Below are 13,363 nucleotides of genomic sequence, written 5' to 3'. Positions count from 1 at the left end.
GTTCATTGTGTTGGCGCGTGAATGGATGTTCCAAGACTCTAGGAAACTTCGCTTGTGAAAATCAGTTTCCTTCACCAACACTTGAGCAGCAGAAAAGTTAATGCTGTGATGGTGAGTGGTTGCATGGTTTGCCAACGCTGATTTCTTCGCATCCTTCTTGCCCACATCCCTTTCGTGCTCCTTCCGGCGCGTATTTAGACTTCTACCAGTCTCACCGATGTATATTTCGTCACACTCCCCGCACGGTATAGCATATACCACACCCCTAGTTGCAGTAGCATCTAGAGGATCTTTTGGGTGCGACAGCATCTGACATAGGGTGTTTGCTGGTTTGACCCCAACCGATACTCCGAAATCGGTCAACATACGACGGATTATGTGAAGAAATCAGCGTTGGCAAACCATGCAACCACTCACCATCACAGCATTAACTTTTCTGCTGCTCAAGTGTTGGTGAAGGAAACTGATTTTCACAAGCGAAGTTTCCTAGAGTCTTGGAACATCCATTCACGCGCCAACACAATGAACGTTAAAACAGATGTTCTAATGCCGATAAATTATCGGTCGCTTTTACACCACTGAGCTTGTTTTATCGCTACGGTGGTGCGAGTTTGCAGCCGCGTGATCTTGTTATCGCTGTTTTACATGTGTGTGGTTTGCATTTTGTCGCTTTAAAAGAAATTTGTCCTGCAAGTTATGTCATTATCCTGATGAAGGCGTCTTGTATAGGACGTCGAAACGTCGATTGTTTACAATAAAACTGCTGGATGAGCAATACTTAGTCATACATTATGCCTGGCAGCAATAGCTTATTTAATAAATAATTCGTTTAAGCAAATATGGCTATTTTTTGGTATTTAAATGAAACACTTGCGGGTCTCTTAAAACTACTTAGCGGTCACCCAAACCAAACCTTAAAAAAACCTGCGCATGTCAATCAAACTTTCGAGCCTAAACGGGCTTCCCAAAAACGATTCGGGGTCTGTCCGGATTTCTGGCCGCGTTCGGGCTCCATAAAAAAAACATTATAAAATGTAGAGTATAACTGAGATAATCTCTCAATTTCGCCTTGACTTACTCTTACTGCATCAACCCAAAATTTGCAAACCTATATAGTGACATAACGTATCTATCACCCAACACAGACAAACTTTAGCATACAAGTATAACAAGAGTTTGGTCTGTACATATATTAATTTGCATCATCTCCACTGGGCACATAATAATTTCATCGCGCGAGTTGGTTAGGTTTTTCGAAGACAAAGACATAATCCAGGACAAGGCTTTGAAGGATCGTCAGCAAAAAAATTCACTCCAAAAAAGTCGGTCGAAAGCTCAGCAATAACTGAAGCTTTACCTTTGTCACAAATGCTATTAATAGTGTCTTTTAGCTCTGCAATAAACTCTGTATCGCCAATAGTTGTCTCATTTACTCGGTAAGAGATTATTACAACTCCGCCGGATTTTACATGATTAAACAAACACCTCGTCACCGACGCACCCACGTGAACGGCCGAAAACACGCCAACGCTAGCGATTGCGTCATACATGACGTCACCAACATCCAACGCACAATCAGCGGTTAAAAATTGCTGAACAAGATTTCTATACAGTTTTCGGCTTTCGGCTATTTTTAGCATACCACTACTACCGTCCAACCCATCTATTTCTCCTCTATATCCCAGTTCACGAAGTTTTGTTCCCAGTATTCCTGTCCCTGCACCGACGTCCAACACTTCGCTTTCAGGTCCAAGGTTTCCGTATTTCATCAATAGTTTGGCAGTCTTTGCTGGCATTCTGTAGCCTATGTCTTTAATATACTGGTCGTAGCGGACAGCATGCTGACCGTAACATTCCACAAGCCCTTGTTCAGTGTCCGACACAAGCATGTCGTTGTAAATTAAATTCCAAGCAACTCTCGCTTTTTCCATATCCAGAGACATTTTTAAGTAGCTTTTTACCTAATACGCCAGTTCCTGTAAGTCAGTAAAACACATATAACACACCACTACTTAACCTGATCACTTATGATTTAACTTGACAAATGGAAATAATATTTAGAGAAATGCAAGTATCAGTAGTGCCGTGGTCATTCTTAAGAACCAACTTACAATGGAAATGGCAACAACATCTGATTTCTATTTTGAAAAAGGCATTCAGTAAACCATTACCTCTTGCATTAGGATAAATCTTACGTTAATTTTGAAAGTCTTTCCTTAGTCTCTGCACTGCATGATTTTAGTACACTCTAATGTAGTGGTTCTTAACCTTTTTCCTTGCTGCATCCCTTTCAATTCACCTACCAATTTTCGCACCCCTTCTGTTATGGCTTAAACAACAAAACCACTGTAAATTAATTTTTATACAAGCATCCCCGCACCCCCTAAAAACAGTTCTCGCACCCCTGGTTAAGAACCTCTGCTTTAGTGTATTTTAGAAAAATCGCAGATCAAACCTGTCGAGAATGCCGAGTTGCTTTGAAAATGAAGTTAAATCAAAAATGTCAAACCTTGTTATTTAAATCACCAAGAAAACAAATTGCAAAAGAGTACAGTACATTCAAAAAACACTATTCTACAATTCAGACATTTTGTTGGAGAGATCTAACAGGCGTATGGTTTGAGTGGTCGCCGAACTGCCTCCTTGCACGTGGGAACTGACCATGTGGTGGAAGTGTGGTGATAAGCATTAACAATAGCACAGTGCGTGTGTGACCAACTATACCAGAGGTTCTCCACACTCGACCACGTTGTACAGCAAAATGAACTAATCATTGCAACATACTGACAATAGCCTTCCAATTTTACTGTCACGCACATGGCGATTGTTACGTCTAGCACGGGGAATAAAAGTTAATCATGCGAAACTGAACGCTGAGATGTAACAGTTAGCGTTTAAGGATGAATAAGCATTCGTACAAGGAAACATTTTTAGATTTGGGATTCACTTCTATCAATGATCATGGTGCTACAAAGCCATAATGTGTGTTGTGTTATGTAGTGTTGTCGAATCGAACTCGTTAAACCTGCAGCCATTTTGACATGAGCAGACGCCTATGCGGCGACGACGTGGCCTCGAAACTGTTACATTTTTTGATGTTTGAGGCTTGGGTCGTGAGATGTTCATAATACTCGAATTTGGGTCGCGGTCAAAAAAGTTTGAGAACCACTGAACTATACGAACCATGTTGATTTTACGTGGCGTTGATATAAGTAGGCATTATTTCATTGATAATTCTGCATATAACACAAAATTTGTTCATGGAATTTCTTTGCAAATTTGTTTGAGTATAATTGAAGTAATCGCATTTTAGTGATGGCTTTAACTGAGATAATCCCTATTCTTTCTAAATATCGCCTTAATTTACTTACTGCATCAACCCAAAGTTTGCAAACCTATACAGTGACATAGAATACTGTAGCCCAGTGGTTCTCAAACTGTGCGTCGCGACGCCCTGGTGCGTCGTTTCAATTTTCCAAGGGCGTCGCAGAATATTTCCGTTTCGTGACTGAACTCAGTTTATCTCATAAAAATGAGGTTTCAGTGCGGTTAACGTATATCTACGTCCAAATACTTTTTGCGTAGAGTGCGGATTGACGTAAATTTACCTCGCAAGTTTTAGATCAAAAACGCGGTTGTCCGTTAATGTACGTCGAGACCAAACAGTACAAGCAGCAAGTGCGTGATAGGCGCGTGTCTGGAGCGACGCTTGTCGGGCATTAAACTTGATTATGCGAAGTAACAAAGGCGACTTTTCTAGCAAATGCTTGAGGTAGTTATAACGTATAATTGTTAGCTAAAGTTTTAAGTGATTATTGTGCATGAGTTGCAGCAGTAAATTTTGTGCATCAGTTTATATTGTGCGTAAGTTGAAACATTACTTTCATTGTAATTCGTTATTGATGCTGTTGAGACCTTGCAGCAGACAAGACAATGCAATTGTGCGCAATAATTGAAACAATTAACAAAAGCCCGCACGTGATTGCCGGGTGCACTAAAAGTGTTGAGTACAGTTTTATAACTTTGTCGAAAAACAGTTATGCTAAAATTGTTCTCTAAGTGCTGTTTAATAGATTTAAATTAACTGTTTATTGATAAGTTTCCTCATTACCTTTTATTTGCTGGTGCGTCGCAAGTCTAGAAAGCTTTTCCAGAGGCGTCGCAACAAAAAAAGTTTGAGAACCACTGCTGTAGCCTATCACCCCACAAAGACAAACTTTAGCATACAAGTATAACAAGAGTTTGGTCTGTACATAAATTAGTTTGCACCATCTCGAATACACAAAACCGTTACTTGTATCACAAAGTCATCTATCAACCAAATGGGCACATATTTATTACATAGGGCGAGTTGCTTAGGTTTTTCGAAGACAAAGACACATTCCAGGACAAGGCTTTGAAGGATCGCCAGCAAAAAAGTTCACTCCATAAAGGTCGGTCGAATGCTCAGCAATAACTGAAGCTTTCCCTTTGTCACAAAGGCTTTTAATAGTGTCCTTTAGCTCTGCATTAAACTCTGAATCGCTAGTAGTGGTTTCAATCACTCGATAAGAGATGATTACAACTCCGCCGGTCTTTACATGATTGAACAAACTCTTCGCCACAGACGCACCCACCTGAAGTGCGGAAAACACGCCAACGCTAGCGATTGCGTCATACATGACGTCACCAATATCCAACGCGCAATCAGCGGTTAAAAATTGCTGAACAAGATTTCTATACAGTTTTCGGCTTTCGGCTACTTTCAGCATACCACTACTGCCGTCCAAGCCATCTATTTTTCCCGTATATCCGAGATTATGAAGTTCTTTTCCAAGTATTCCTGTCCCTGCACCGACGTCCAACACTTCGCTTTCAGGTCCGAGACTTCCGTATTCCATCAACAGTTTGGCAGTCTTTGCTGGCATGTTGTAGCCTATGTCTTTGATATACTGATCGTAGCGGAAAGCATGCCGATCATAACATTCCAAAAGCCCTTCTTTAGTGTCCGATACAAGCAGATCGTTGTATATTAAATTCCAAGCAACTTTCGCCTTTTCCAAATCCAGAGACATTTTTCAGGTCAATCTATTCAATCTTAGGCAAAGTAGCCTTTTATTTACAACGTCAGTTTCTGAAAGTTTGTAAAAAAACAAAACAAACTATATAACATACCACTACTTAACCTATTAACTGATGAGTTATCTGTTAACTTGATTAATGGAAATAACATTTGGAGGAATGAAAGTATCAGTAGTGCAGTCGACATCTTTGAGGACCAACCTACAATGCAAATGGCAACAACATCTGATTTCTATTAGAAAAGGCTTTCGCTGTACCATTGCCATTTGGCGTCAATGTAGAATGTCTTTCTTCAGTCTTTACGCTGCATGATTTTAGAACACTCTAGTGCAGGGGTTCTTAACCTGGGGTGCGAGAACTGTTCCTAGGGGGTGCGGGGATGCTGAATCATTAAGGTTGGTTAGGTCTATTCTATTTAAGCAATTACAGAAGGGGGAGCGAAAATTGGTTAGTGATTTGAAAGGGGGTGCGAAAATTGGTTGGTGATTTGAAAGGGGTGCAGCAAGGAAAAAAGGTTAAGAACCACTGCTCTAGTGTCTTTTGGAATAATCGCAAATGAAACCTGTCGCGTATGCCTAGTTTAGGGTTGCCATACGTCAGGATTTTCCCTGACATGTCGGGGAATTCATGGTTTAAATTTGCGTCAAGGAGAAATGTTAAAATGTACTTAAAAGTCAGGAATTTAAGCCAAAAATATAGATATGCTAAGAAATAAATGCACCAAAGGAGAAAATTTCTGGTAGCTAGCTACAACCGCGTTCAAACTTCAAACCATGAACGTAAAGAGGTACACTGGCGGCGCGCAGGTTAACGCACAAAGTTACTGTTTCGTTTTGCAGTGTGTGCGCGCGTAACAATACCTGTTTGTTACTAGTTGTCTAACAATACGCGTTAAATGCACAAATAAAAATCCGTTACAAGAAAACACAGCGTTCGATGCTAACGTGGGGACGTGGGAAATTTCATTTGCTTTAACTGTGCACCTATAATAAAGAACCAACTAACAACAAAAAGTCGAATGTCGTGAGATATAAAAACGTTTTTACAGTGGCGTTGTATTTCAAATTTAAAAAGGTCTTCGCGCTCCCAGGGATTTTTGTGTGTGAAAATTTGATATTGGTCTGAATGGTTTTTAGAGTGGTAAAGGTTGGCGACCTGATTTATGTGCTTATTGTTTCAAGGATAGTGAGAGTAGTGAGTTTAGCCTTATAAATTTAACTGAACAGAAGCCTACGCAGAAACTAAATTGACAAGGATCAGAGTATCGTATTTAACGTTTTCTAGTGTCGCTGTCCGTGTGACTTCCGAATATTCTAAATTTATTCCGGAATACAAGTATTTGGATCGCAAAAAGGTTGACTCAGCGGTTCTCAAACTGGGGTCCGCGGTCCTTTAGGGCTCCGTGAGGCAATTTTGCGGGGACCGCAAAAAGGTGGAAGTAATTCTATATTCTTATTTGGCGTCAGTTTGTGCAAATGAATAAGTTTAAATCAAAGTGAAAATGAGAATCGACCGTCTCCATTGCTAAACAATAGGCTTTATTGCATGACAATTAACAAAAATGCAATTGTTCGAGCACAATTGTAATGTTTTTGTCTTGTTCGTAATGTCAGATTTGGATCATTGTTTTGCAGAATTTCGCGTAACTAGCTAAAATCCTGCAATTAACTTTCGTTTTTCTGAAATACACATTCAGGCTTAAGGACCGCAAGCCCTCGAAATAATGGCAAAGGGACCGTTTAGAGAAAATAACGAAAAAGTTTGAGAACCACTGGGTTAACGCAACTGAGATAAATTTTGTCAGGGATTGTATATCATAAAATATGGCAACCCTAGCCTAGTTGCTTTGAAAATAAAGTTAAATCACAATGACAAAGCTTGTTATTTAAATCATAAAGAAAACAAATTGCAAAAAAGTACACTACAATAAAAAAAAGTACACTAAAAAATATGTTGATTCAGTATACGCGGCGGTGACATAATTTGGCATTATTGCATTGATAATCCTGCTTATCACACAAAGTTTGTTCAAGAAATTTGTTCACATTTTTTTCGTGATGCCGCTAAAATAGTTGCTTTTTTTTATCAAGTTTTATGTGATAAACTGTGCGGTGGCGCGTGGTTCCCGCAACGAACAATATAAGGCTTTGGACTGACTATTATATTTGGAAATGTTCGGCAGCAGAGTTTGATTGCACAACTGTATCGAAATACCAAGTTTATGCAACAGCCCATCCTATCGTCAGGCTGCTTGAACACAACAGGAAACCGGGAACATGTAACAGTGAGGGAACAACGACACTATGCACTCCTGCATGAATCATGAGAACACATGTAACAGTGAAGTTACACCAAAATAATGGTTTGAAAGCACGTGACCGCTACAACTGTAATAAAAAAATACAGAGGTCGATTTAGATCGATATTGAATAGGCAGTTTTAGCAAGTTATCATCCAGCGCAGACTCTAAAGTCAAATGCTATTTTGGAAGAAAAGTAGAAAAACCGAATTAAAATTTCGATTTTTTTTAATTGAGAAGACACAAAACTGGGTTTCTTTATCCTGAGCAAAATCTACCAACTCAATAGCCAGGGTTGTACAAGTCTGTATAATGCTTCTTAACCAAAATATTTCTTTTTTGCAGACTGCACCCGTACAACGTTTTCAGTTAGCCGATTAATTCTACAATATCTGTTTTAAGCCAAACTGGCGTCACAAATTTAAAATACAATTACATGTTAACAAAGATTAAGTCTTTCAATTTATACTAAGTCAAGCGTGAATTCACTCTTACGCTTATGGATCTTTGTGTACTAATTTCAGTTTTAAATTAAAGTTAGACTATTTTAGAAGGGCAATAACTCCAACTAAACATAACCATTTATACACACCTCCTTCTAATTTTAATAAATGCGTTACGATGAGTACGATGTACGAATTTAATAAACAGAATACGATTTTAATCAGCCTACAGAGCAAAGTTGGCAGATTATCTGATTACACACATATAGGAATAAGAAAACAATCCTTTATATTAACGACACATCGAATATTAAACAAACACTGGGCTTTAACAAAGGCTCAACAAGCTGTTAGTCTATGCTACAGTATTAATACAACCAATCCTAACCCTAAATATAAAACATCTGTCCCGACGCAGCAGAGGCGAGTTACGAGAAAGTATGCATCGATCATTAATTTTTTAAATGCATGGTTCTGGTCATGGCATCCGGCTTTTTGTTTGCAGAACATACAGCGTGCAATTTGAAACGTGATCGCGTTCGAAAGGAAACAGGAATTAGTCTTTGTCTGTTTTGCCATCACACTATATGTTGGATTTCGTAATATCACAAAATGTTGAATTTCGCCACAACCCCCGAATGTTAAAGTTTGAGGAAGAAATGCCAACTTGCATAACAAAAACAGTACCTCATTTTTTATCGTATTTGTTACAAAAACAAGTCTTACCAATAAAGTAAAAAAAAAATCATTCGTTATGTGCTGTAAGCATAAAATTAGTTTGCAAATATCTCGGAATTTTGTTTATTCATTGTCAGGGTTGCCATACCGTCCTTATTTCTAATATTTGTCCTTATTTTGAAAGGCTATGTCTTTCAAGAAAAGTTTGTTGTCCTTATTTCTAAGAAATGTCCTTATTTTTGACTTAAGTCCTTCTTTTGTCTTATTTTCAACAATTACTGGTCAAATTCCTGCTACAAGTAAAAGTAAACCTCGACCTGAGCTGTTGTGAGATGTACGAGGTATTTTGTATGAACAAAAAGTTGCTGGAACAGATTGTTTCTGGCTAAAATATTGCATATGATATGTCGCGGCTCGTACAAATGCAAAGATGTTCAAAAACGTTTGTTTGTTTCGCACGAAAATCTAATTTTTCGGTTTTTCTTATTTTTGGTTTCAAGTCGATGGCAACCCTGTTTATTGTCATGGAAGCATTTAAAAATTCGTATCACTTCTCTGCCAAACTCAACACGTAGTATCCCTTAAGCACAACAATTTGATGTCTGATGTGGAATCGCGTTGAGTTGCCCGTTTAAAAAGCCTGATTTCATACTCTTAACGAGAAAACTAAACGGGTTGGTGTTGTTTGGTTTTCTTTACTTATTCTTATTCCAACATAGGTCAAAAACTACCAGCAAGCTAAGAAAAAAATCCTAAGAAATTTTGTTTCCAAACCCAAGATTTCAAATTGGTTATAGCATGTTTTTTTTATTGCGATGTGCCTGTAATGTTTATTGTTCTCACAAAAAAGGGATTCTCTGGACAATCGTACAACAAACTTAGCTGACATTTCTATTTATTTTACCGACATTTTGTATTCAACATGTTTACCGACGAAATTCTTTATGATCTGGTTCCTCAATTTCGCCTGAAACAGAAATGCTGCTTAAATGTTTGTTTAAAACAGCAAAACCATTTGTGCGAAGACTTAACAGTTTCTAAACATTTACAACGCTTACTCCAAACCATTTACACAACAAAGAATTGATACTATGGCATCATTGTTCACGAAAACAACTTTTGTTTTTTATTGTACGTTTCGCAGTCACTTAATTTTGTCTAAATATTGTTATAAGTTGTGTGTAAATTGATTGTTAACTTAGACAGTCACCTTATGTTGTTAAAATAATGTTATTCGGGTCTTCTGGATCTTCTTAATTCATCCAAAAATGCTGGTGCTTCAGCAGAGACAAAATCTGCATTTTCGTCTTGCATCTGCTCAATAGCTGAAACAATCTTACCAAATTTTAGTTTTCTTTGTGAAAACTTGGTTGGCTAAATCATGCTGCGGCTAAAATATCTCCTAATACAAATTCGAAGTTTTTAGGCCAATAACCATCTTATGCTGCTTACTCCATGTTACTTGGAAAAGCTGGTTAATAACTTTTTACATTTACTTGTTGCGTAATACTCCAAAGGTTTCGAACTAACACACGTTTATCGAAAGAAATTGCATACATGCTGGCAAATACATCACTTGCATTGTACACACGGCCCAATGGTTATTAAAATGTGTCATTTTAGTGCTGTTTCGCCACATCAAAATGTTTTAGTAAACTTTACCTAACTGTGAAAACAGGAACACAACAGTTTAACTAACTGTACGTGATTTGTTATGAAGTACGACTAAGTCGAGTTAAAATAACTATTTATTTTTTCAAAACAATTTTCAATGTTTGATTACATGAAACTGGTTTAATTCCACTTTAGGCTTGAAGTATTTAGGTTGATTTGCATCTGATCCAGTTCTAATGTATTGTTTTGTGTGTGCCACATTTATCTTTAATTTTTAAACACATTATACAAACTCTCACTTTGTCTCTTACTCCATGAACGTCTTGAATTGGTTGTATCGATGCACATCAGCATTAGCCTATACTTGCATAACAGAAAAGGTAACAATACGGTTAACCGATGTAAAGAAAATGTGGATTGTCTTTCCCCTATGGCAGGCTATTTTGTTTTAAAAAGGATTTTTTTCTGTAAACTTTTTTAGGACTCGAACCAGAACACGGTGTGCAAAAGCCTTCCATGCTTTGATGCTTCTACGAAAACTATTACCGCACGGAGCGGACATGGGCAAACCATCCACAGCTTGCACATAACATAACTTACGACTTGCTGTGGTGATTACAATACTTGCATCAGAGTTATAAGTCGGGCCGGGCTTGGGTTTCTTGAAAAAACTGGCTTGATCCGGGTCTGATTTACATTCTTGTGTCAGTATTTATTTAAATAAAATGAACTAGCTAAGTAGCCACTTGCTGGACCTGACCTAATATCAAACAGCTCTGAAACGCCTGGTTTAAGACCACTCTCTATTATGTTGGTTGTGTTGGTCTTTTCTAAGGCTTTATGTTTTCGCCTGTCAATCAAACGGGCTTTCCAAAAACGATTCGGGTTCGGTCCGGATTTCGGACTTAAACTTTCGGGATCCAGTTTCAGGCCCGTTTACAACTCTGAAATGTAAAGTCTAATTGAAGTAATCGCATTTTAGTGTTGTGTATAACTGAGATAATCCCTATTCTTTCTAAATATCGCTTTGACTTACTCTTACTGCATCAACCCAAAGTTTGCAAACCTATACAGTGTCATAACATTTCTATCACCAGACAAAGACAAATTTTAGCATACAAGAAAAACAAGAGTTTGGTCTGTACATGTATTAATTTGCACCATCTCGCATACACAAAACCGTTACTTGTATTACAAAGCCGTTTATCCGCCCTTTCGGCACATATTAACGTAATTAGGTTTTGCGAAGACAAAGACACATTCCAGCACAGGGCTTTGAAGGATCGCCAGCAAAAAAATTCACACCATAAAAGTCAGTCAAATGCTCAGCAATAACTGATGCTTTACCTTCGTCACAAATGCTTTTAATAGCGCCCTTTAGCTCTGCAATATACTCTGAATCGCTGGTAGTGGTTTCATTTACTCGGTAAGAGATTATTACAACTCCGCCAGATTTTACATGATTGAAAAAACTCTTTGCCACGGACGCACTTACGTGAATGGGCGAAAACACGCCAATGCTAACAATTGCGTCATACATGACGTCACCAACATCCAATGCACAATCCGAGGTTAAAAATTGCTGAACAAGATTTCTATACAATTTTCGGCTTTCGGCTATTTTTAGCATGCCACTACTACCGTCCAACCCATCTATTTCTCCTTTATATCCCAGTTCACGAAGTTCTTTTCCTACTATTCCTGTCCCTGCACCGACGTCCAACACTTCGCTTTCAGGTCCTAGGTTTCCGTATTTCATCAATAGTTTGGCAGCCGTTGCTGGCACGTTGTAGCCTATGTCTTTGATATGCAGGTCATAGCGGGCAGCATGCTGACTGTAACATTCCACAATCCCTTGTTCAGTGTCCGGCCCAAGTATGTCGTTGTAAAGAAAATTCCAAGCAACTCTCGCTTTTTGCAAATCCAGAGACATTTTAAGTGGCCTTTTTGCTTTTAAAAAGTCTGTCAAAAAGATATAACACACCACTAGTTATTCTGATAACTGTTAGTCTTATGCTTAATAAAACCAATCCCAACCCTAAACATAAAACATGTGCCCGGCGCAGCTAAAACGAATCACTAGAAATATGCATCAATCTTTCATTTTTGAAGTGCACGCTTCCAGTCATGACATTCTGCTTTCTGTCGGTAAAACATACACAGCGTGCAATTTGAACTTTTTTACATTTCAAAGGAAACAGGAATTAGTCTTTGTCTGTGTTGCCATCACACCATGTTGATTTTCGCCACAACCCCTGAATGTTAAAGTTAAAGGACAAAATACCGACTTGCATAACAAAGACAGTACCTGATTTTTATCGTATTTGTTACAAAAACAAGTCTTACCCATAAAGTAAAAAAAAAATTCCATTCGTTATGTGCTGTTGGCATAAAAGTTGAAGAACCCATAGTCTAAACCAGGGGTGGGCAACCTGCGGCCCGCGGGCCAAATGCCGCCCTTGATGAAAGGTAGTGCGGCCCGCAGAGAGTCTAACTATTATATATTTTGAGCAGATTATTGCGCCCGATGCTATTTTTTTGCGAACTGGCAATTTGTGGCTAGAATCAAATGCGAATTTTACTTGTAGTTAAGCATATTTGGTAAGCAACAAAGAAAAATCACCTTGTGTTATACACAGGTGCGGCCCGCGATCTAATTTTAACGATTGTATTTGGCCCCACAGTAACAAAGGTTGCCCACCACTGGTCTAAACGCTAACACGAGTGAAAATGTTAAAATGGCGTTTAGTTTGCAAACACGTGACCGCTACAACTGTAAAAACACACATAAGTCGATTTAGATCGGTATTGAATAAGCACTTTCATCAGGACGTTATCACCCAGCTGAGCCTCGGGAGTCAATTGCTTTTGTGGAATAAAACTACAAAAAAAAAGGATTATAATTTATAATTTTTTTGTACTTAAAAAGGCACAAAACTTTGTTTCTTTATCTCATGAGCAAACTATATACCAACTCAATAGGCAGGATTGCACTTTTCTGTATAGTGCTTCTTAACCACAATATTTCTTTTTTGCAGAGTGCACCCCTACAACGTTTCTACTTATCCTATTAAGACTACAATATCCGTCCCAAGTCTAAACTGGCGTTACAAATTAAAAATACAATTTTATATTAACAAAGATTAAGTCTTTCAATTTATACTTAGTCAAGCGTGAAGTCACTCTTACGCTTATAGATCGTTGTGTACTAATTTCAGTTTAAATTAAAGTTAAACTAGTTTAGAAGGGCAATACCTCCAATTGCACA

The 13,363-nt window shown here is 38.2% G+C and overlaps 3 protein-coding genes across 3 annotated transcripts; all 3 read right to left on the bottom strand.

The window, feature by feature from the left end:
* Window positions 1-553: 553 nt before the first annotated feature.
* Window positions 554-1,987, bottom strand: LOC145229379 (methyltransferase-like protein 27). The gene has a single exon (XM_080094710.1). It carries the CDS (start codon window positions 1,941-1,943, stop codon window positions 1,245-1,247), a length of 699 nt encoding a protein of 232 aa, XP_079950836.1. The 5' UTR covers window positions 1,944-1,987; the 3' UTR covers window positions 554-1,244.
* Window positions 1,988-4,217: 2,230 nt separating this feature from the next.
* On the bottom strand, window positions 4,218-8,063 carry LOC145229380 (methyltransferase-like protein 27). Its single transcript, XM_080094711.1, has one exon. The coding sequence runs from the start codon at window positions 5,052-5,054 to the stop codon at window positions 4,356-4,358; it is 699 nt and encodes a 232-aa protein (XP_079950837.1). The 5' UTR covers window positions 5,055-8,063; the 3' UTR covers window positions 4,218-4,355.
* A 3,149-nt stretch (window positions 8,064-11,212) lies between these two features.
* On the bottom strand, window positions 11,213-12,076 carry LOC145229383 (methyltransferase-like protein 27). The gene has a single exon (XM_080094713.1). It carries the CDS (start codon window positions 12,026-12,028, stop codon window positions 11,330-11,332), a length of 699 nt encoding a protein of 232 aa, XP_079950839.1. The 5' UTR covers window positions 12,029-12,076; the 3' UTR covers window positions 11,213-11,329.
* Window positions 12,077-13,363: the final 1,287 nt, after the last annotated feature.

Source organism: Phallusia mammillata, chromosome 5, assembly GCF_965637545.1.
Source record: "Phallusia mammillata chromosome 5, kaPhaMamm4.hap1.1, whole genome shotgun sequence".
In the NCBI taxonomy this organism is placed as follows: domain Eukaryota; kingdom Metazoa; phylum Chordata; class Ascidiacea; order Phlebobranchia; family Ascidiidae; genus Phallusia; species Phallusia mammillata.
The sequence above is the reverse complement of the archived record's forward strand: the minus strand, read 5'-3'. Positions and strand labels throughout refer to the sequence as shown.

Coding starts and splice junctions, on each gene's coding strand:
- LOC145229379 (XM_080094710.1), bottom strand. CDS start 1,943: ATGTCTCTGGATATGGAAAAAGCGAGAGTTGCTTGGAATTTAATTTAC.
- LOC145229380 (XM_080094711.1), bottom strand. CDS start 5,054: ATGTCTCTGGATTTGGAAAAGGCGAAAGTTGCTTGGAATTTAATATAC.
- LOC145229383 (XM_080094713.1), bottom strand. CDS start 12,028: ATGTCTCTGGATTTGCAAAAAGCGAGAGTTGCTTGGAATTTTCTTTAC.